The sequence below is a fragment of the Molothrus ater genome, chromosome 6 (assembly GCF_012460135.2).
Source record: "Molothrus ater isolate BHLD 08-10-18 breed brown headed cowbird chromosome 6, BPBGC_Mater_1.1, whole genome shotgun sequence".
Lineage (NCBI taxonomy): Eukaryota > Metazoa > Chordata > Aves > Passeriformes > Icteridae > Molothrus > Molothrus ater.
The window spans coordinates 29,875,087-29,900,099 of record NC_050483.2 but is presented as its reverse complement, the minus strand read 5'-3'; the positions used below and the strand labels follow the sequence as shown (position 1 = coordinate 29,900,099).

Sequence of the window (25,013 nt, the reverse complement as noted above, 5' to 3'; positions counted from 1 at the left end):
TATATGACCCACACAGTGCTTTATGTCATGAAGTTTTATAATAGTTACTTATATGGTTTTGCTGTAAAATCTTCCCTTTTTTAGTTCTTTCCATGCCCTTTCAGTTGCTATGTTAGAGGATGACATAAAAGATAGATACTAGATTGTCCTTTCTACTCAGTACACTTATTATACTTTCTTCCTTTCCATAATTATTAAAGATTATCTCAGTTCTACAATTTCCACCAAATAGCAGCTTTAGAATATAAGAAAGCAGGGATAAAACTTGGAATGGCAGAGGATGTTTGATTGACCTTGGTATTTATATTTATTTCAGCCTGACTGAAAAAGAACCAAATGCTTTGGAAATTGCAAAATATGGGCAAGCGTGACTCTGCACAACTATTGCTGAAAATGCTGCCTGAACAGCAAACTCCATGGGTATTGCTTAACCACCCGTGGGATTCACAAGGAAATAGAAACATACTGAAGACACAAAGTTACAGAGGGAAGAGCAAACAGCAGAATAAATAACTGTTGGCAGTAAAGAGGATGAAACCTGCTCTTGGAAACAGCTGAGAAAAAGACAATCATGAGAGCATGACCTTGGCACTTGATTCACAAGGAAGTGAATGTTAGCAAAGCTAACACGTAACAATGGCACACACAAATCCTGACACATATTTTCCCCTGACCCTAAGGTAAATCATTAGTGTAGACTGAAAATATGCCATTAATTTTCAACATTACCGGTATTTTTGCAGCTTCTAGATGTGACAGGAGATTAAGAAGAAGAAGAGATTTGTCTCTCTGCAGAGACCTCTGACTTCAGCCTGGCATACTGAGACTAGTGATGGATAAGAGCAGAGGGCAGTGCTGTTTACTGTCCAGAGAGCTGGGATCCCGGGCACACTTAATACCAGATTATTAACGCAGCTTACCAGGCATTCGCTTTTTGTGAACAGTCAGAGCCAGAGGGGATGAGAGAAACCCAGTCATAAAGCATTTCACTAGAAATGCGGTGGGATTTAAAAAGAATTTTGCCCTATGCCCTTGCTGTGGAGTAATAGGAATGCCAGAAAGACTTCCACAGGAAATAAATGTCCCCTCCCCACATGCCCAGTGAAGTTCTGGAAACTAGCTCATCTTACTGTGACCAAACCAAGCCCATTTAAAAAGAAAAATGAAAAAAAAAAAAAAGAGATAATTTCTTTTTCAAAGCACATTACAACAAAACGTGCTGAATTTAAGCCTAGAGATGAAAGTTTTCCATCCAGCCACCAAAGAACTGCAAAAACCCAAAACACCATAAGCAGCTTTCTCCAACCCAACCTGATGGCACAGAGAAACCCAGCTCCTAAAGGCAGACCAAAGAGCTGCTACCTTGGCTCATTCAGTTACTCAGATCACATACCAGAAGAGGTTCTGTGGGGATAAGAATAATTCACACATGGAGATACACTGAAGTACATCAGTGAAAGGAGAGTTCTACTATGTATTTCAATGAATGCTTCCAACTCAGGAGCTTAGTGGCTTATGGCAAATGCAGATTCTAACAAAAAAAAAAAAAAAAAAAAGAGTCTACAGTGAATTGGTGGGAAAAAAATTAAGAGTTAAGGCAGGTAAGCATGTTTTTCCCATTTTAAAAATGGACCCGGCAAAGGAACAGAGCAACTCTACTGCCTGCTGCCACAAGTTTGAATTTCTGACAAACTTAAGAATACAACCGAGGAATGGTGACTTCCAGTCTTGTGGTGGTTACTAGGCTGAACACATTTACCTTGCAATGTATCCTGAAGAGCTTCAATTTGCTCCATCAGTCTCTGATTACAGTTTTTCAGGTGGTAATTTTCTAGCTCAAGCTATGAAAGAAGAATAATAAAAAAAGAAATATAATACAAAATTGTGAGTACATGTGATCCACTACACAGAACATGCCTTTATCTCTATTACTTTTCAAGTTTCTTAAAAAGGGAAAAAAAATGAGTCTACCAGTCACCTCGAATCCTTTTAATCGGCAACATCACTAGAACACTCACTTAAAATATTTTGCTGTGCTTTGTCAAACAGCCTCTATATGAACTATTGGCACTTCACAAATACACCTTTAAATTTACTTCCCTGCTACAGCTTATCATTTACTCCTGTTGCAGAAATAACGCTCATGAAAGAGAGAATCAAAAGAACATTACCCAGAAGGAGCATTTGTTCTATCTCACCCTTAATGTAGTAGAAGAAGATCCCATGGATCCAGAGGACCAAAGAAAACAGCAAAAACCAAACCAACATTAAGGGTGCATTTACATTTCCAATTAGGGCATGAGAGATTCTTTGCAAATTTGCTTTATACCTTTACTTGAAGAGTCTCAGCATCCATTTTTAAACACAGCAGCGATACACCCAGACTGACTTTCCTCTTGAAGGAATCACCTGTGGTGCTGTCTCGAGTAACCCACTGGCAACACAGATGCCAAGTTCTCCAACTGGCAGCGATCCACTTGTGCATGCTATGCACCTCGAATCAGCATCTGGCACAAACCTCTTTGCCAGTAAAGTGTGAGTGTATGGTCCTGGATTCACAGCAGGTCACACCAAATCAAACCCCCTGCTTCCTCCTTTGTGCTGCACCAGTCAGTAACCTAAATGCACTTAAGTTATCTCACACAGGGTAGAGAAGCAGCACAGGAGTTCAGTGGATTATTTAGGTAATCTAATGACATTACAAAGTCACATCACAACCTAATCAGGGCCCACAAAGAATGCTTCTCCTAACTCCAACAAATTCCCTTTCCCAAATTCATAAACTTGGAAATACATGTTTTTAACTTGGAATAAAGGACCAGGCTACCCACTCCCAGCTGAAAACTACTACTCCATCTTTAAAACTGCATGCTGACCCACTGCTGTCTTTGTTTTTCTAGAGGGTAGGACCAGATAGAGGCATAAATCCACAGGATGGATAGAACAGAGAGGTCAGAGACAAAAAATACTGGGCAGTAGGAAAACAGCATTAGTCAGAGATGGTAAATTATAGAAGAGCAAAGGACATGTTTGTGTAACAGGTGCTCTGTCAGAAATGAATAGAAACTGCATACAGAGAAAAGAAGGAGAGGTAAAAGAAAGCTAGGTGAAAGACACTTATGATTAGTCAATCTTCAGAAACTGCTTTTGGGCACTGGTGACTTAACAGTCATCTATAGTTTGCCCGATAAAGTAAATAGCCCTTGGTAAGAGTGATGACCCCAGCCCTACAATGGAGTATGTGCAGGGCCAAACAAGCAGAGTGCCCCTGTGGCAGATTGACTGTCCCCACACTGTTGTCCTATGTAGGAAACCCCTGGCAGTGCAGCCACATGTACGTACTCACATGCCTTGAAACCTGGTAGAAAGCCAGAGACTTACCTCCCTGAGCTTAAATGTTACCCACTCTTTGATCTTGGCAGCTTTCTCTTGAACAATTTTGGCTTCCTCAGTCCTCAGCTGTTTCTGTGCCAAAAAACCAAAACCAACATTAGATGCATTAGGAGAGTACAACTGTTCTCAGTGAGTTACTGCATCAGGAGTGACTGAAACACAGAAGATCCCATTCCAGACATAAGATTTGAGACTGCTATTTGAATACAATTTTTCAGCTGGCATCTGAAAAAAATCAAGCTCTAATTTGTCTTACATGGTCCCTAGAGTGAAATTCAGAAGTTTCAAAAGTTTGTTGTGTATTAGCAAAATCCAGGTCAGGTAACAAACCTACCACAGTTTGAGTAGAATCTGCAACTTTTTCTGTTTCAGATGGTTTTGCAATGTTGCTGGTTGCTGTTGAGTATCTGTAGTGTTCCCCCAGCCTACAAACACATTATTGGCCAAAGCTAATAAGAATTAAGCAGTGCCTATAACTGATTTGTAAAATACCAATCATTCCAAGCAAAAGGGATTCAGATGCTGTAAGCATGAGTCTAGAGTGGACTTTCAAGGTGCACAAGATGCAAATACCAACAACAAATTTAACACACACACACACACACAATATTCTCATTGAGAAAGTAAATTTAAAAAAAAAAAAAAGCTCCACAACCTGACCTTGAAAAATATCAAGATCATGCCTAAGATCTGCTAGGAGGATTTCAGATGCTATAAGTGGTTGTATGTTTACATATCCATTAGAACAGGTTCTAGTCCACACAAAGGTGTTATGGCAATACTGTTGATTTGCACAATGACCATTGTTCCCCCAAGTATCTGCTTGGGTAATATTGCTACATCATTTTTGCAGCTGTGTTTTCTCAGCTGTGGTTTTAACTTTTCTGGAAATTTCCTTTGAAAGATGCTGAATTAACATTATGATCACCTGAAGCTTTCTGTTTTATCTTCTGTGTAGCTTCATCAGAAGCAACATCACTGAAAACTCTCCTAACTGCCTAATGATTTAAACAACTGCAAGAAGAAATCAGTTCCGAGAGCAACAGAGGGAGGAAGAGAGGAGGACAATATGCTGCATGTCACATCAGCCCTGGTTTCTCCAAATAAGGGGCAAAGATAATGCCTTCTGGTAGCAGCTGGTGGTTTCCCTGTTCTATTGTTTTTTCTGAAGTAAAATAATGCCACCAATTATAATTATAAAAAATGTCAGTCCTTCCCCCCACTTTAAATTTTTCACATGGATAAACAGACCCCGCAAAATTCCCCAAATTTTCACATCTTTTCCCGACATTTTCACACTCTTAATTACCACATGCTATTTATCACTACAACTGCACATTTAAGTGCTCTTATTCGCTGTAGTATGTTTGCTGACTTTAAAGTATGCGAAGCATACTTTAAAGCAACATTTCAGGCAGCCATAACATTTGTAGTTGAGCATAAAGAAATAAAAGCAATCAAATCAGATGCTTCAAGAGGAAGATTTATTTAGTTAGGTTTCTTTTTTTCCTTTTATATGACTGTGTGTGCTCCTAATCATCAAGTCTCAACCTCTGCAGGAGTTAGCATACTAGATGTGCCTACAGGTCTGAAATGATCTAGCACATATAGTAGGTCTACCATCTTTGAATGTCCATCACATGGAAGCTGGCTTTGAATCCCTAATGACCTGGACTTGTCCTGGAACACGGTCCAAGAGATAAAAGATTCAGATCACTACACTATATGTAAACTGCAATGCCAAGACTTTATTTAGGGTTCTAAAGTAGAACAGTGACACGATGACAGCATTGTCACCATGTGCAGTAAGCCCTGCCTCTAAGCAGAGCCAATTCACTCAGGCACAGCAGCCATAGATGCAGTTATTGTGCTTTACGTCTCAAAAGCAATTAGAGATTCTTAGTGTCCCACAGTATTGTGTGGCCCAGACGTGACCTCAGTGCTCTCTTAACGATGCTCTGAACTCCATGGCTCTTCCCATCCCAGTGAAAACAAACAGGATGCCTTACAGGGACCCTTAGTAACCTTCTAGCCCTGCCACCATCTCATCCCATTCTGAAATAAAACCAGTGACTCTGATAATGAGTATTTCTTGTCTGGAATTGCCAAGCTTTGGCTTTCATTTCTAGAAGCTCATTTTGCCTCTTGTTGCTGGAACAAGATTTCTACTGACAGCCCTTGAATTAGGTGGCAATTAGTTCAGTGTAACTCAAATAGCCGAGTAATTTTTTTTTTTGGGTAAAATTTTACTCTTATTTAAGTTATTTACTTAACAATGCATAAGAATACCTCGTTCCTCATGTTATAAAAACCACAGGGCAAGGCCTTTACTAGAACTGAAATACACCTGCTGGAAATGTAGCACCTTCCTTCCACCAACTGAAAAAGGGAGAGACTTGAGAAACAGCTGCTCTTTTATAATGACACCTGACAAGAGATGAACTATGCTGGAGGACTGCTGAAGGCTGGGAAAAGACCCTTCCCAAGAAGCAGCATGAACAGAGATGGGCTACACAATGGTTTTGCAAAGCAATCACTGTGGTAAAAAGCCAGAGAAACACTGTGACCAGGCTGTAGCATTATAATTTAGGGTCTCAGCACCAATGTAAGGAAGCCTTTAGGCAAATTGACTGATCTCCAATGGTGAAGAGACATGGGCTGCTGAAGCTGAGTGCATGTTTTGTCCAAAAAGGAAAGAGAGGATCTTGCACTGGGCTGGGCATCATCTTAGCTGATCTGGAGGCAACTGAGAGACTAACTTGTAATGAGTCATAGTCCCTATCTTTGAAATATACATGACAGAATCCCTCTAACTCATGAAATCTGCAAGCCTCCCTGTAGAAAATATCCCTACCTGTTTTGCTAGCTGTGTCTCCAATTTGTTGATCAGATCCTCCTTTGCTTGCATTGTGCACATCAGCTCCTGGTATTTCTTGTGCAGGGTGCTGTCAGATTCACCAGTCTTCACATTGGCAAGTTTTATCTTCTCTTCCATAACTCTGACCTGTAATGGCAATCAGAAGGAAATTGAATAAACCAAAAAACCACCAAAACAAACCAATGTAAATCAAGGAACTGCTTGTGTATTGGTAAGAGAATGAAAATAAATGAGAATATTTGTGGGTTTCTTATTTTTCAAGTCAGGAAAGGAAAAATAAAACATCAAAAACCACAACATCCTTCAGGTCACACTTAGTTTATATTCACATTTGTGGAAGGATCATTGTAATGCTGAAGCAATAACAGATGCAAACTGAACCATGAACAGATAAATGCATCATGGGTTGTGAGATATTACAATCAAATTATTAATCAAAGACACCATACAGGCACCATAGCCTCCATACTCATACAGACATAGTACATCCCACTTTTCTCCTTTGCAATATCATGGCCAGTTTTTTACCTCATTCACTACCAAGATACATACCAAAAACCCCTGACCATTTACTTCAGATTAAAATTTCTATATGAAAATGTACTATGGAGGTTCTTCATCCTCCTGTCCCCAGCTTAAGACATTGTTTTGGCAATTCCTGTCTTTCTGCCAAGTCTTCTCTCCAGACCTGCTAAGGAGTTACAATGTTTGATATTTCAAAAGATTTGACTATCTTTGAGCTCCTGCCAGTGCCAAGACTTCATCATCTCAGCAAGAGAAAGATCACTGTAGCGCTCCTTCACTACAGACGAAGTTTCAATCAACTAGAATCCAGTGGCTACTGAAGCATTTTAGGTTTTTAGCACATTTTAAAAATCTCTTTACTTTCTCCAAAAGCTTTGTCTCTCAATAATGTCACTCCATTTTACCATTACCTCATTCTATTACAATGGATTATAAGACTTCATTCTAAAGATGAATGGAAAACCTTCAATGTAACTCAAACATACTAATTGCAGCATTTGATGATGAGAAAATCTCTGGTTCCAACACACCTCAAAGAAGCTAAATCTGCAAAGAAACCAACTCCAAATACCATAAATTTAGCATGAACTTAGAACCAGAAAGACAGAATGCAGGGAGCAATGTGAGCACTTCACAGAGTCTGTGCAAGAGGGTTAATCATGCTCTGCTGAGCAGCCTACGCTCCATACTTGCAGAAGCTGTGTTTTGTCCCCCTGTCTGCCTGTATTAGGCAGAGAAGCAAACTGCCTCTTCCTCATACCAAATCAGAAAGGTAAGCACCCAACATCTGAGCCAGAAAACTAAGCCTGCTGAGTCGGATGTGCTTTCATTAGAGTTTAGGGTGATTATAGTAAAAAGAAATGGCCCCTCCTTCCTGTCTGATGCCCAAATGCTGACTCTGTACTAGAGGCTCAGCGAGGGGACTGCAAACATGTGATTTCCTTAATTGAGGTTGGCAGCTACAGGGAGTCCATTGAATTAACAAATCCAACCCCCCCAGACTCCTGGAGAGAAAGATAACAAGGGATTTTGCACTTGATGCGGAGTCCTCTCATTTGTTGGCTGCCTCTCATTCACGGTGAATGTACTCATTAGTGGAAGGGAATGGTCCTACTCTTACACTGTCACTTCTCCAGGCTGTCAGGCAGCACTGTAGCATTTCTCTAGGAACACTTATCTCTGAATGTGGATAAGGCTGCTGGAAAGGCAAACATTGAGGGGTTGCTAGTCTTTAGGACCTGCCAACATATGGCTACAGAACTGCTGGTGGCAGATGAGTGGAGGCAACCCTCATTTCTGCTACACCCTCCCAGCCAAGTTCTCCCTTTTCTGCCCATTCTTGGACATGGATTTGACTTGTTCTCCATCCTGTCCCTTGCTGTCATTGCATCTTATCATATCCTGGGCACTCTACTCCTGTCATTGAGGTGTCTGCTGGTATGAAACCTTCACTGGCCAGTAACAATCACTGTAGTTCCTGATGGCGCTGTCACAGCTGTCACTTTTGCCTCTATTGTGCTACCCTTTGCCTGTCTTGGCTGGGTGTGAACTTACTGATACCACTCTCGAGAACAACTCTTGTTCTTCACTGGTAGTTGCTGGTCTAGCATAGAAGCCAACAGCCCTGTGTCAAGACGTAGCATCTTTCCTAGAGTTAAGCCGGCCAGTAAAAAATCTTGATGTCAATATCAAACTGGTGGGGAAAAATATGTTCTGCAGACAGAACACCTTTCCAGGTACTCCAAGTTCTTGATTCTCAGGTGTTATGTCACTGCCTATTCAGTCCTTAACTTCTGAATTCATCTTTGACAGTCATTCTTGGCTGTGTGACTTTTATTTCTGCCCTTCAACCCGTGACTTAGTGCTCAGTCCTGCAGCTCTTGTCCAGCTGGAGGGATCTCATTCACTTCAAGCCTTCCCTTCAGCAGTGATCTGCAGTGATCCAAGAGCTCAAACCACCTGGCTCATCTTGGTTCTTTTGTTTCTATAATACTCCTTAGAGTGCAGAATGTCTGCTTCTCAAAGGTCTATTATTTTTTACTGCCTGTTCACAAGCTGAATATCTCTCTCCACTTCTCCATTATTCAAGAAACATAGAAGAACTAGTTTAGACAATATGTCTAATTTTTAGATGATTACAGCAATAGACAATGAATTCAGCTCTTACTGTTTTTCTCAATGGGCCCCGAAGCCAGAGCAGTAATTACTAAAATGTCCAAAACAAGTGATAAGGGTGTGTCTGCAAAACCTGCTTCTTTCACAGAACCTTTTCTACTTGTAGACAAGTCCTCACCAGTACTTTTAAGTATTTGTTTCTTGAGGACCTGCCAAGCAGCCTTATCTTTGCAATTTAATCCTGAGGTACAACATCCCCTTCCTTTTCCACAACCAAGCATGCCTATCATGGATGAGGGGGTAAAGGCTGTGAAGCTGACAGGAAGGTGTAAGGTGCTTGTTTTCACTTAGGGTTCAGCATATTCAGGCACCTGCTCACAGCTAAGGCTCACAGATTGGGAAGTAGACCAGAAAATCCATTCACCACTGTAAATCAGTGTTTCCCTAGAAGGGAATAGCACTGCAAATTGCTGTCTGTATGCTAGACTGGAAGGAATTTAGAGTGAGTTAACTGCTGGACTTGTACCAGAGCCACCATCAAAGAATCTCTTACCTGTTTCTCTGCATCCTCAGCTCTTTGCTCTGCTTCTATCACTCTCTGTTCCAATTCTTGCATCTTCAGAGACAGAAAAGAAAGAAGAGGGGGAAAGAAAGAAAATAAATTAACATCACCTGGACATTCATATTTTCATATTTTACTCAGCATTTGTGCAAGCTTACAGATCTTTGGCATATTTTGAGTTAACTGGACAGCTTTGACCAAGAAAAAAAAGCCTTTGGCCTTTTCCAGTGTTCTGCCCTACTCTGAATACACCGGAACCATCTTCTCATTAGTGAGCCTCATCATTCATTACATGGGTCAAAGGAACAGTGCCAAAGTCTTGACCTCATCTCTACAATTTACACACCGTGGGCTGTCCCTGCAAGGAGCCTGTCTACAGTGCACCATTCTTCCCTGATCTTATTTCAGCTAGGATTCATTCACAATGGTAAATAAAAATGAATGTATCTTGGAAAGCTCACAGCAGGTTCTCTATAATGTCACATTAAAACCACTGAATACTTTGCTTTGGCTTCAAAGGCATCATAGACTTATAACTGACAAGATTAACAACAATCTTAATTTTCCAATGCTTCTTTTTCTTTCAAAGAGCTTTGCAAACTGACAATTATGTGATTCAACATCTGAACATTGCTGCTATGCAAGTTAAAGGACACTGAATTGAATTTTATTCTAAATGTTTATAAGTCACTTCATTCTTATAAAATTCAGATATACCTGGGGTTCTTCTAATAATTTACCAGTAGAGCCATTTTTTTGGTGGGTTGTGGTTGGTTTGGGGGATGTTTTGGGGCTTTTCTTTTAATTGTTTGTTTCATTTTTTAAATTTTTCTTTAAATATCAACCTAGCCTCTCATTTGATGTTTGCCAAGGTCATCTTCACCTGGCCTGCTTCAATTGGTCTCAGATTTAAGCCCAGTAATACAAAGTCTCTTCTTTCAAGCAACACTAAGTTTTATCCACCAAGATGCAAAATTTGAGGAACACTTCATGGAGTTTGCTGTACTTATGTTTTACAATGGAAAGAATGACATAGAAGAATCTTCAGAAGATTAAAAGAATAATGCTTGAAGTAGAAAAACTATAAAGGGAACTAAGCTCCTTCTCTCTCCAATGCATTTTTGATAAAGCACTGGAGCCAAGTATTCAGGTTGGTAACTAACAGGACCAAACCAATATATCTGAAAATGGACTTATTCCTCTTGGGTTGATCACCCAGAATGGACGTGGCAGCATTCCCGTTTCCATTTGCCTTCCTTCATATGGCAGCAAGACAACTCTTCTTTCCATACATTCTCACTGACACAAGAGCACACTGACCCCTACCAGCAAACATATCAAAAGGCACATACATGTAGACACCTCAGTAGTCACATAACTATAAAAGCAATGACATAGATTAAAACCATGAAGATCAAAACCTGCTACATTTAGCATGATACCTATCACATTTGCTTTTTCAGTGGAACAATCAAATACAACAGTCTCTGTAACTTAATATCCAAATCAAGGATGCTTCTTTGGCAGAGGAACAGAGAGATGCCACAGAGGATTGCAGCCATACAAAGCTGCTCTGACCAAAGAGCCTTCTTGAAGACTGAGCTCCAGGCAATCTAACACAAATAACAGTGGTCTGTGCTTCACGAGTATGAGTCCCCTTCAGAATAGTGATGCACCCATTCATTTATCTTTTGGTCTCTGGACAGTCATCACCACAGACAGGTACCAGCAAAACATATTGGCAAAATAAAGATGCTAAACATAACTATTGGGGATACATAACATGCTTTGTGAAACAAAGAGTGTTTAAGACAGTAGTTTTAGAATCATTGGTCCCTCCTAGTTTTCTGATTAATTGACAGGCTCTACATTCAAGCAGAGATGAATTTCTGGGCCTTTTTACCAAGGTATCCTCTAATCCTCTATATCCTCTAACTAGAGGATATAACTAGATATCCTCTAACTAATAATAATAACTAGATATCCTCTAACTAATAATTCAGTCCTCCACAAGGTGATCAATCTCCATGAAAGACTCAGGTTATTTTACGAAGACAGCACTGCTCTGACTGAAGAACTCCTTGTTGTCCCAAAACAGTTCCTTTGCATTGCGAGCAGTTACGGATCTTGATCAGGATAAAGAATCTATGTTGGGACCATTCCTGATCACTAAAAAGTTATGAAACTTGTGCAAGCAGGGCAACCTTGCTAAGTTCCAGCCAAATCAATTACTTTTGTCACCCTAATTCCCTCTGTAGCCTTAAATGAACTTGTATTTGTCTTAATTTCCTGTACTACATTGCTGAGCTGTCCTACTAAGAACTGTTAAATAACTGCTGTGTTCCTGGTGTACATGAAATCATTATTTCACTCATCCCCAGTGTCAGCACTCGCACTGGAGCACATTCAGATTTAATACATACATGCTTGTAAGGCTCTTTCAAATCCCTCAATGAATTAATAATAATGCTTGGTATTTACATGGGTCCTTTCATTCAAAATGCTTTATAATTTGACAAATGCTACTAAGCAATGTGACCCAAGTCACACAAAAAAATTAATAACCGAGCCAAATGCACGGAACTCTTCTTTCAAGCACTAGCCCAGACAGCTTGTATGGGAGAAACAGGACCAGTTGAATAGCCGTGCTTGCATGAGACAAAAGATCCTTTTTCCAAATCTTCATTGTTTATTGAAATAAGAGAAGCAGGTTAAGTTACTCAGATGGCCCTTCTAGAAACTGCAAAAGATCTTCCCATCAACCATTCACACAGGCTTTCCCTCTCCTGATAGCTCAGAAGAGGCTACATAAAATTGAGTGAAAAAAGTTCCTATACCTCTCAGCTTCATTTTTCTCCTGCTGTTCTGCTCCAGAGCTCACTCTTAACCAGGTCAACTTGCTGCCGAGACAACGGCCTGCTATGTCACTCACCAGCTGAGGAGTATCCCTTTTCCTTGCGTGTGTACAAGAAAAATAGGGTGAAAACAACTGCCTGTTTCCAAAGCAATCCCTGCTAATGTCCACAAGGTAGGACTCAGGGGTCTTGTGCCCTGTGGGGTCCAGCAGGATGGCAGAGCTTTGTCTGGGATACCAGGGACTAAGGCTCTTCTGCCACGCCAACCCCCAGCCAGGCTCTGTGCAGCTTGGGCAGCTCTGTTTGATAGCTGACACCAGGCTATCAATGTGGAAGTTCACACCATGTGAACTAGGGCATTGGCAGTTAAACCACTTGGTTTTAAATTCCCCATGTTCTGAACAGCGATCTAGATTATTCAATCTAAGCAGATTTTAAAAATCTCAAGTATTTAAACTGTTAGAGCACATTGTACTACCAGTGCCAGGCATGAGTGGTTCGGTTTTCTGTGAGTTAAAACAGTAAAAGCTGTCTTGAAATAATAAAATTAGTTATAAAAATAATTTAAAATGTGGGGATCAGGTTTTCAAGCCCTTCAGTCACTTCCACACCTATGACAACCTAGCTGGTAAGCAAGTATCACACCCCTGTTAACACTGCTCTTCACTTTCACCATCTAAAAGTATTTAAAAAAATTTCCTGTTACTGCAAACCATATTGGGAAGCTCTCAAGACAATGCTTACCACAGGCTGGCACATAGCTTCAAACTGTGCAGACGTCACATTTTTCCAAGATCACCCCCCCTCACTGCCCCAAAAAACCTTCCTTGAAATGCAGGACTTTCCAGTAAATCTGAATCTCTTCATTCTCATAATGAGGAAAAAAACCTTAAAAATCACAGTTGCTATAAAATGTATGACAAAAATCCCTGAAGCTGCCATCACTAGACATAAACCAAGCATCTCCTTCGGTTCTGCGTCGCTACCCACGTGAGGGTGAGAAGGATGCAGTGCAGGCAGGGGCCCCTGTTGCTGTGACTGCTGGGGTGTCCTGTGGTGACTGAGGAGAAGGGGAGGAAGCTCTCTGAGCAAGTCATTACAGACCAGCTGGGAACCTGAGACTCAGGACACTTCCCAAGAGAAGCGTTCAGCATAAGCACTGTGTGTCTGAGAGCCTGCTGGAGCTGCCCCATGGTTCCTGCTGAGGCTCTCCCCTTCCCACATGACATCTGGAGTTAGGAATTGCAAGCCTGTTAGCTCTTTGACCCTTCAAGTAAAGGTACAACAGCACTGTAGAAGTAGTTACAGAATAACCTGACCACTGAACCAAGCTACTCCTTAATCTCAGCAAAGAGAGCATCGCTTTGACTAAAAGGCTGGATAAATGACAGCCAGGCCCCTGAAGCAGATGAAAATTTAATTCTCTGGCATGACCCACAAACTTCACTAAAGAGATAGTCAAAATATATCTGGCAAGTCTGTTCTCTATAAGGAAGTCTGGTAGGTGGGCTTGTCTCATGTGTGGGTAAGTCAGGAAGTTTCTCAAAGCAGAAATTAATAAAGCACAAGGACACAGATCTCATAATGCAGCAAACTTACAAATATTGCATATGAATACTGGTTGTCTTTAGCACATCTAAAGTTCCACATCTATACATGATTCTTTTTTCTAATGTGCCTTTATCTAAATGGACTTTACAACCACTTTCAATGTTTTTCAAGGTAAGTAATCATTAAGGTCCATCTCAGAAATTAATTTGAGGAGATGAAGAAGCTGCTTAAAATTGCACAACTCCTTAAAATATGAAGGGTGGAAAAAATGTCTCATGCAGTATATGGCAATAGTGAAAATGTAATTACAATGAAAGCAGGGATAAAAATTACGCCACTCTCAAGTAGCTGTCACCTGGATGTTTTTACATCCAAAACCAACAAACAAGAATATACACATAGAAGTTACATAATACAGAATGGAGCAAAAGTGAGTTTAGAACATACCTGTCATTGGGTATAGTGAACTGCAGTCAGCTGTACAGATTTTGACTTCATTAGTAAACTGTTCTCACTTTCCTATACAGTAATTGAATATCTGAGCAATCTTGGACTGAACTGTGATAATGTAAGCCACATTTTGAAAAAAAGAAGGAGACCCCCCCCAGCAACCTACAAATTTGTACTTCATACAAATTTAGTGAAAAAGTGTTAATTCTAATTGAAAAACAACACCATTTAAGGTTAAGAAAAATCACAAAATATTCACACCATGACAAAAACAAGCAAAAAACCAGAACTCCAGTAAGTCAAATAAAATCCAGATTTTTACCAGTTCTCTCCTCTAGAATGCAAACAAACTCACACGAGGGCACTTGAAGGACATTAGTAGAAGATGTCTCTAAAACCACAGATGCCATCTAAGTTTCTAACATCCAGATCTCAAAATATCTGGCCTTGCTCTTCAGCATCCCCAGAATGTTTTGCCTGGATATGAAGTGTTATTCTAACACTATGGCAATATGGGTATCCCTGTCTGGGCTTTTAACATTATAGCATAATTTTCACTCCTCCATACTTTTCTGTTGCCACCCAAGTTATGATCCTGCTGTTCTTACCCAAAACATCCATATTTGCTCCGCTGTTGGCTCAGTCACTTCAGATATCCAGAATCTTGCTGGTACAGTGTTTTCCACTAGAGTCCAAATACTTGGTGATTTTGCAGTAAGCAAGGCTAATTTTTATATGCCACTTTACACCATGACAGGCACATTTCTGCATCTCAACTGATAAGCAGAGAGCAAAGACGTACTGTAATCAAGAAATAAATCCTCACTGCAAGTAACAGATATATTGGATAGTTTGGCATTTGCAGATTTTTTGTTTTTGTGTCATAACTCATTGCAAAGTAGAAGAAGTCACCTCTGCCTCACCTTCTCAGCTAACAGCTCTCGGATCTTGCTTGCCTGCAAGCGGAATTTGAAGAGCTGGGACTCCAACACAAGGCATCGCTTTTGCCAGTCCATACAGCTGCCATTCTCCACTGTGAGTTCTGCCATTGTGATGTTAATCATCCATTTAGGATGTCGTCTGAGGTGCTCTAAAAATCCTACAGAATCAAAGGGAAAAATAAGTATGTATTTTAGAAGGACAAACTTATCACCTCTGTGCCTAGTTTTCCTTGGTCCCTCTTACAGAACTGGTAACAAAGGCCATTTCTTCTCCAAGCAGAAGAAGAAGTGGTACTACCCTGAGTCACTGATATTGCCCTCTGCCAGAGGTCACTCTTAATGGATAAACGTTTACCTTTAGAATGAGTAAATAATTTACTAATGCATTATACTGTATATTCCAGAAACAACCTTACTGCCACCCTTACAGTCTTGCTCAGCCTCTACCCAGACATTAGGAATACTTTTTACTCCTGCCTCCTTTGTTCCAATATGGCTGTAAACCCTCAAATCACTAAAACCTCCTGCCTCAGATATCACACACACATTTTCAGCTTGGGTCATCAGTGCTTTATCTCTTTTTTTAGACTGTGTTAAGATGATGCAATGTATTAAGCAACTGTTCCCAATCCCTAACTACTCGACACATTCATTTGACAGTAAGAGTGGAAGTGCCCCAGTATCTAAACAATTGCTCTGTTAAAACAAAGAGAATCCACACAGGAATAACTTAGGGCTAAAGACAAAATATGCTGTTCTACTGAAGTCCTTGTAAACATCAAAAAATATATACAGCCCCAGAAAGAGGAGAAGGCTGTAGTTTTTGAAGACCTTTTACTTTCCTACTCAGTAACAGTTTAGACATTTCAGATACTTATACTAAAAGACCCAAAAAACCTAGGCAATAGATGTTCTTAACCAAATTCAGGTATTCATGAACAAAAAGGTCAACTCAGTGTGTGCAGTTCAGCAGCCAGCTATATTATCAAACAATAACAAATGTTTACAAAGCTAGAACAGCTGTTAGCTCAGCTTCATCAGAACAATAAAATCCTTACTTGTAAAAGGAATTTCTCACCAGCTCACAGGCAAACTCACAAGTCCCAAACTGTGACAGATGAAGGAACAGTCTGGGATTTGCAAGAAAGCAACAAAGTCACTCTGCCTCATTGCCCTTACATCTGCATCTCTCTGCAGAGAGGAAAAGTTTAAGATGTCCCTCCAGTTGTATCCACTTGTCAGGATATCTGGTTCATGTTTTGCATGTAAGACTTGAGATTCAAATTACCGTGAGTATACAGAATAGCGTGAGTACACATAACACAACAAACCCCTCTATCCAGCTATACTGGATAGAGTACTCTCATGTTCCGAGTTAAGGAAGATGCATTTTATACCCTTTGGCTATAAACATTAACTGCGAGTTATTTTATATTCAGGTTGCTTTGTTCAGTAATAGAAAGTTTCCCAGACTGCAGGTTGCCTCTTTTCCAATGACTTGTGAACTACTATTCCAGAAGGTAGGTTTCAGTAAAACAAGACAAAGGCATATTCATGTTCAGCACTGAAAACACTCCACAATAGGAAAGAAGACCACTTTCCTGCAAGCAGCACACTTACTGCTTTAGAGAAATAGAGGCCATCCTTTTCCACAGCCCATCCAGCACACTGCTCTAATCTCTAGCCTTAAGTCCTTGCCAGGCATTTAACCAGGTTACCTTTGGTACACTTTTCAACACTGCAGTGTTTCCCTGTAAGGTAGTGCTATCAGTCCTTCTCAAGCTGAAAGAGTGCCCTAAGTCATGGAAGGATCCTACAATACCGTTAACTTTGTTTACAGCTAACACTGTTTTGGACACAAATAATTCAGCTCTCAAATGAAATTCTGTTCTCTTTCATACAAGTGTATTTTTCATATTTTTATGTACCTTTCATACAGGCTTTTGGTCTTTATGAATTAAGTTTAAATCCAAAGAGGATATACAAATGAATGGGATGACAGAAAGCAAAATGAAACTGATGTACCAAACAACTTATGCCAAAGCAAAAGTAATTTTCCACACAGACCATAACTTCTGGTTGAACTCAAATACCCCTGTTCAGAATAGGGGGTCTAGGATGGGACAGGTGTCCTGAATCATTGCATTTTATTCTTTATTACCACAGACTACTGCATTTTATAATCCTTTTCATAAATGAACACTGCCCTTCCCTACAACCATGCTGCAGTTCTCCCACTATTCTTATTATTCTAGAACCTCACGTATCTAATGAGCTGCCTTTTAATTACCAGCATAAACATAACCATAACCAGCTTGTATCTGTTAAGTCTTGTAGATTATTACCCTTCAGTTTAGCTAGGGTTTTTTTTCCTCCCTCATATTTACACCTTGATATATTTACAGATATCAAAAGCTTTACCTTAAGGACCTCAATTTGCAAGGCTAGAGACAAGGGGCTCCTTTAATCTCATAAGAAAAGCTCCCTGCTCTCCCTCTGCACCTGTTCCAGCTTCAGTACACATCATATAAAAGAGCTGGCTCTTCTCACTCCCTTTCATAGCCATGGGTGACCACAACTGCATCTGAAAGGCAGCATGCACCCACAAAAAAGCCTAGTGTAAAGGCATTTAGCACTTTCCCCTCTCATAGGGAAGGTCTCATCTGATTGCCTTTTTTTTTTTTACAACCATGTTGCAGTGGTGGTTGACATTCACAGACAAGCCGACACAACTGGAATAGAGGAATTTCACCTGACTTTTCCTTTGTAAATGGCAGATGTGGGAGAGCAGGAGGGTAATTACAAATGGACTGGAACAGATTATTAAAGCTCAGGTCTATGCCAGATCTCTGAAAGATCAAATTCTCTGTACTACAGGCCATTGCGGTACAACACAATAAGAGGCAAAGGGCAGAAATTGATGCACAGGAACTTTCATCTGAACATAAAGAAGAAGTTTTCTATTGTGCAGGTGACTGAGCACTGGAACAGGTTGCCCAGAGAGGTTGTAGAGACTCTTCACTGGAGATATTCAAGAACCATCTGGATACAATCCTGTGCAATGTGCTCTTGGATGGCCCTGCTTGAATAGGGACATTGGACCAGATGACCTACTGTGGTCCCTCCCAACCTGAACCATTCTGTGATTGAACCATTCTGCGATTGCAAAATTCACCAGGCCCATGGTAACCCTATGATTGATTAGTATAACTATAGGTTATATTTTTAATTATAGGCAGTATTTTTAACATTTAAAAGGCACAGTTTGGTTTTGGGTATGTGGAAGAAGTCTTACTGTTTATGCAACTGAGTCTTTTCCTCCTCTACTAATTTTAAAGAGTGCTCTGCCAGATTTTGTGCCCACTTTGTTACTTCTTCGAATGCATGATTTTGTTTTGTGTCATTAGATTAATCCCGTGTCAGTAGCCAATTCTACCAGTAAAATACCTACCATCTAACCACCCCCTCTTCAGCACTGTGTTGTCACATTCTCTCTTGTCATTTGTCTATCTTACCATTCTTTTATTAATCACCATCTCCTCCACTTAAGCTAATAACTTCCCCATGTGTCATCATACCAAATGAGTTCTGAAGACTAGAGATTAAAATTATAGCTTTTCCCCCTAGCAAAAACCTTACACTTTTTCAGAGAAGATACTGTATCACAATGTCTAATATTTATCTCTAGATTACAACTTTATTTACAAAACTTATTCTGCATTTTCATTTACCATTAAAATACATTGTTCCTTCTCCCCTGTTCTTCTGAATGTAAGTAGTTCACCTGTACTCTGTGAGTTCCAATATCAACTTCATTCTGACAGACTGACTTTAAATCACTTCCATTGGATCTGCCATTTCAGATGTCCTTTTTACTAAGTCTTAACCATCTTTTTCTCAGCACATTTTTTGATCCCCCCCTCCTCTCCCACATATTAGTCCTCTTCAAATCAGATAAAGAATTTATAAGGATATATTTATATAAAGCTGTCTTTTTTTAACCCTTACGCATAAGAAAAAGGTAGGAGCCTGATATTTGCAGAGGCAGTACTCTTATTTTAGGGATTCAGAACATAGGAGATAGCCACTCTATTCAAACAAGCTGAGATTTCAAAATTTCATTCTTAAATGCATACAGCCACTTCTTAAAGAGCAACTTGATTTTCAGTGTTAACTATCCAACTGTCAGTGACAATAATGGCAGATAGAAAGACCCTAAAACTCTGTGGGGGAAAAATGACCCAACCATCTGCTAAATGCAGTCAAAATTAGAGGTCTCATGCATGTATCTGTAAGTTTTGACCAACATCAGAGACAGTTCTGACCCTAAATACCATATCCAAAATAAATATGATTATATTTACTTGTAATGTCCATATCCAGTTGTAATTCTGATGAAGCTGAAATTTAAATCAAGATGTCATGTGTTTGGGGGTTTTTCTTTGTGTTTTAAGACTACAATCAGCTGATGTTGCAGATGTAGGTGGATCCAGAACTAGAAATCAAAACACTTGGGAGACTTTGTACATTTCCACCTGAAAAGCCAAAATAATCAATCAATGTGAAGACTTTCAGGTGCAGATCCAAATGCAAGTAAAGTGTTTGCAGCTTTGTTCATGCAGTGCAAACAATAAAGACAAGTAAAGCACTATTTCCATGTTCCAGGTGAGACTGCTCAGTTCAGCAACAGATTAACGCAAGCTGTCATAGAGGATTCACAGGACAGCAGGACGGCAGTTCTTAGCACCTGCCCATAAAAAGCACCAGTATCTGAACAACAGACCTGCATATTGGTCTAACTTTCAGCTACCATATTACTACAAAAGGAATCACTAGAAAAGTGATAAAAGAAAGGGAAGAGAGTTCTTCTCATGTCACTGAATTGGCATCAAGGGGTTCAGCAGTACGGGCAATGGGCAAAACTCAGGGGGGAAATCCTCTACTATTAATCAACACCCTGTCCCCAGCCACCTCATTTTCCACTTCAAACTCGCCTCACCCTTCAGCTTTTTAGCACCGAGGCCATTGGAATTGCTCAGCCACGCAGTCATTTCCCGCTGAGGAGTCGCGGCCTGAGAAGTGCAGAGCATGGGCGGAGAGGGGCGTGGGGGGAGAAAATAACACAAAAAGCTGTGGAAAGGGCAAGGAAAAGCTTGTCGCGGGCCTGGGGTGGGAGGGAGCCGGGGGATAATTTCCCCTATATATCCGCGCAGGTGGCTTAGCTAGTAAAAGCGCCTGGAGGCAGGAAGAAGGGCTCCCAGTTGTGCTCTTCTACCTGCAGAGGTCTTGCCCTGCACACCGAGGCGTACCAGGAAGGCAGAAGAGACCGCTGAGCTTACAGACATCTAGTCTTGGACTGCATCTCCCCCTTCGTGTGGCCATTCCTCCCTCCGCTTCTTCCCTGCCTCTTCAGGGCCAAAGTCCCAGACCGAGAGCAAACCTCAGTTAACAGAGATGCCACAACATCAGCCCCAGAATGCTCCCGCCAGTCCCCTTACGGTCACCCTCGAAGAAAGCCAAGCCGGGGGAGGAAGACCGTGCCAGCCAGCCCCGCGCAGACCGGCCCTCCGGAGCCCCCGGCCGCCCTCTCGCCCGCCGGGGGGCTCGGGGCGCGTCCCCGCCGCGCTCACCTTGGCCGGCGCGGAGGTCTCTGCCCGGCGGGGCAGGACGGGCGCAGCCGGCGGCGTCCCGGGGCTCCCCACCCGCGGCGCGGCGGGGCCGGCCCTGGCCGCGGGCGGCTGCGCGGTGCCGGGCGGTAGGCAGGTGCCCGGCACGGCTCCTGTCCCATTCAGCACTTTACTATTCCCTCCCCGGTTTCCTTCGGGCGGGAGAGCCCGGCTCAAATATCAGACACGGCCCTCCCGAAGAGCGCAGGAACTGACATCAGCCGCCCCGGGCTTTTAACCCCTTCCCAGGCTCAGCGGCGAGGCAGGTGGGGCGGGCAGCGCAGGGTGCCTGGAGCCCGGGACTCAACGGCGGCAGCCGCGCTCTGCCCCGGGCGGGGACATCTTCCTCTCCGCCCACCTTGCACCCTCAGGGAGTGCCACCGAGTTTCCCGAGATCTCTCTGGCAGTCATGTGCCAGACTTCGGAGGAGCGCCCTTCACTCGTTGTAGGCAACTCCAGGGCATGAAGTGCCACAACAGAGATGAAAACCAAACTAGTGTAGTGGTCTCCTGAGCAGAAGACACCAACCGATACATGTACTGTGGCCATTTCTCACGTAAAATGGCTTAAACAAACAAGGTCCAGGGCTTCAAGCGTTCCTAATGATAGCTGCCAGTGCACAAAATATGTTATTCAGACATCAGGCCATCACTTACTGAGCTACTTTTCATGCAGCAATGCCTTATGAATATATGGTGACATACAGGAGTATATTGCCTGTGTTATACCAAAAACTGGTGATATTTTACTGCCTCGGGAGGCTGGGCACTGGCCAGTGAGTGAGTGCACACACCATGTGCTACTGGCTGCTGTCCTCTGCCCCGGCCACTCTCTGACACCCCAGGCTAGCCAAGCTTATGCTCTATGCTCTCTCCCTTTGTGTTGAGCAGGCCAGAGCATGCAAATGGCAGTAAAATGGGACTGGAGACAGATGGGTGTGGTAGGACTAAATGTCCCCAGAGATATGGACCTCAGACCAGTGTGTTTTAAAGCAAAAGACCCTTTGTTCTGGTTCAGGTTTAGCAACTACTTGTTACTTATTCCATTATCAGGCTCATTATTTCCATCAGAAATACTTTAAAAATGTCTATATGAGGCTCCCCTCAGTAGAGATAACAACAGTCGTTCTGATGTGTATCTTTCCAGCGATTTTCCATGGACCTTTCACATGGGCCCTTCACTGACATGACAGTTGGTCTCATCTCGAGAAAATGAGTCTGGCTTGTTGGTGAAGGGCTGCACCAGAATGATGATATCTTGAGTGGTTATGAGGGATCCATGAAAGCTCTGAAACTACTTTGGCACCTCTTGAGGGTACTCACACAAAACAGGGCAGTCTGAAATAAATAGGCTTCAACAATCTATGAAGGAAGCACACAGAAGAACTGAACAAAATTATCTCCTAGGACACTAAGCAACACAATTCACTAGACATGGTTAAACAAGATCTTAAGAGTTGTTATCTGGCTCATAGATACTGCTTGGTTCAAGATCTGCTGTTTATTAAACATTCATTGTAAACTTCTTCCTCACACTGATAGTGTGCTTTCACTGATGTCTCAGCAGAGAAACATTGGGTACCAAATCACTTACTATGCAAAAATGAAAACACTGATGTGATTAAGTGGTTAAAATATAAAAATATAACTAAAAACATAAGGTCAATATTTGGACACTGGAGTGAATAAAGGCAGACTGAAATCTACACCTCATTATCCAAATAAGTAGTCAGATTTCCAAAGACTCTGAGGACTCTGCAGTTCCCTAAAGATAGTTTCACTTTAGATTTCTCATCTGTTTCCAGTTCCATGGGAATTTGGTTGAATGAAGCTGCTTGTTCCTAGCTAAGAGACAAAGCCTGCATTACAGAGCTGGTTCAGGCAGAGAGCAGGAATTCACTACAAAGGGATGGCTGGAGAGCCAAGTAGAGATAGGCAAAGAACTGAAAAGAAACAGGCATCTGGTGAGGGGCTCTCCCATTTGGACAGGTAAGCAGGGACAGGCAGAGACCAAGCTGACTGTTGGGACAGTATCATCCATAAAGATTTGTCCAGCAATTCCCAGTAGAAGGAGCTCCAGTTGCCTACAGTCTGCATGTTGTGTGTGAGTCTGTATTAATCGTTATGCCCAGTGATCAAGGAATTGTAATAAATAACCAGCACAATTTGTGACTTCCTATAGGTATTTCAGAGGGCAAAATGTAGCTTCATGCTTTACAGAGTCCACTCCTGAACTGAGGCTCGCCAAAGACAAAGTGAGAAAAGGAGCTATTCCCTTCATATTCTTGCTCCTTTCAACTACAGCATGCAAGTAGAATATTTCTTAATCTGAATTTTATAAGCTGTTTTTATTCTTCCCTTAAAGGCACTGGTCAAGTTCTCTCATTTGCACCAGCAAAGCCAACCGGATCATATCACACACTGAAATGTCAATATCTGGCCTTGTGTTTTTCCCAGGCAATGAAGCTTGACTGCCAGGACATTCCTCAGCCACTGAACTTTGTATAAAGTACCTCCCTAAGAATTGCCTCTGCACACCTTGCTTTAACCCCTGGAGGCCCAGAACCACATCAGCACTCACAGAACAATGTTCTGCCATGTAGTTAATGCAATTATTCTTCAAAGATATGCCTCCTTATATCTTCTGTCACTTCTATTCTAGTATTTAACAAAAATATTATTAAAAAAAAATCATGGTTTTCCTTAAATGATGCAAATAGAAAAACAGTTTATCTTCAGAAGGAGAAGGTTGTAAGAACAACCAGTAGTATCTCATTGTTCCCAAATTATTTCCCGGGGCAGTTGTCTTTAATATGGCTGCTCAAGCACTGTATGTCAGGTCTTTGCAATCTGCAGACAAATCATTCAGCAAAACGTGAAATTTACTGTAAACAGCAAGTACCTTATTGACAAAACAAACTCTCTGGCTGATCCAAGAGAACTAGCTCGGCACTGTGAGACTACACTGTTAGACTATCCTTATCACAACACAAGCACAGACTTCTTTGTTCAGAGCACCATATCCAAGATACCTAAATAGAAGGACAAAGAGATAAATGAGAGTGAGGGGTCAGAAGATGAGAGCAGAATGAACTCTTTCTCTTAGTAAGCAAAGTTGTCATAGCTCTGCAGGTGGGAGAGAGCACTGTGTTCCAGACACAGTGCTGCTGAAAACTTACCAAATGGGCAAGGACACCAGCCAGACCAAAAGTTCACGTGTCAGAGCCCCACTGAAGGCTCAATCCTGTGTAGGAAAAAAAGTTGCACAAAAAAAACCCCAGTACCTTGAAACACCTGTTTGAGGTATTTGTCGCTCTCCACAAGCAGCTCGGACTTCATATTGTAGTTCTCTAAATTCCACCTGTGTTAGAAGCTTAAAAATGTTGAAAATGGCCTTTGTGTCTAGTTCTCTTTCTCCTGGGTTTGCATGTGCTGATAGACACAACACAGAGCTGCAACCCCTGCCTTTCTTCTCTTCTAATCAACAATGACAAGTTCATGCAGCATTAAAATAAGAGACTGGCAGCTGTGGATCACCTTGCTGCATAAATCAGTTGCTCGTGGGAGGACCCAGTGGGAGGGCCAGGAAACCATTGCCCTTCAGTACTCTGTCAGCTGGTTTTGATCATGTTGTGGTCATCCTGTCACACTTCACACACAGACACTCATGTGTATTATTCCAGCCAGAACTTGAGCAAGAACATATGTTTTATATATACTGTCTTGACTGGCACAGAGCAAAACAATTGAGAATTCCCATTTTCCTTGGGGAGTCATCCCAGGGCCAACTCAAGTGTTATTGTCAGTATTGATAGTTCTTGCCCTGTTTCATCTCTGGGTTTTTCCAGTTTCAGCTTCTAAGTACCAGATTTCACTATGTCTTTTTCCAATAGATTAAGAAGTCTTTAACTATCATTAAAATAGCCTGTGATAAAAAATTTAACTTTCTTCTCTATAAAAATACACACAGATGTAACATCCCTCACAGTAATTAATATTTTTTAATGCTTGTATTCCCATAGGTTTATCTAGATCATAAATCAGACAACTGGATCTTAAAAAGCCAGTTTGGGATTGT

The 25,013-nt window shown here is 41.5% G+C and overlaps 1 protein-coding gene across 1 annotated transcript in view; it reads right to left on the bottom strand.

Moving 5' to 3' along the window:
• Positions 1-20,928, bottom strand: part of PLEKHH1 (pleckstrin homology, MyTH4 and FERM domain containing H1) — a 50,573-nt gene extending 29,645 nt beyond the window's left edge. The window contains exons 1-6 of the mRNA XM_036383246.1: positions 20,901-20,928; positions 15,253-15,428; positions 9,465-9,527; positions 6,248-6,397; positions 3,382-3,465; positions 1,760-1,841 (exon numbers count right to left, since the gene is read on the bottom strand). Coding sequence (XP_036239139.1) covers positions 1,760-1,841; positions 3,382-3,465; positions 6,248-6,397; positions 9,465-9,527; positions 15,253-15,393 — 520 coding nt within the window. The 5' untranslated portion in view covers positions 15,394-15,428; positions 20,901-20,928. The remainder of the gene's footprint in view (positions 1-1,759; positions 1,842-3,381; positions 3,466-6,247; positions 6,398-9,464; positions 9,528-15,252; positions 15,429-20,900) is intronic.
• Positions 20,929-25,013: the final 4,085 nt, after the last annotated feature.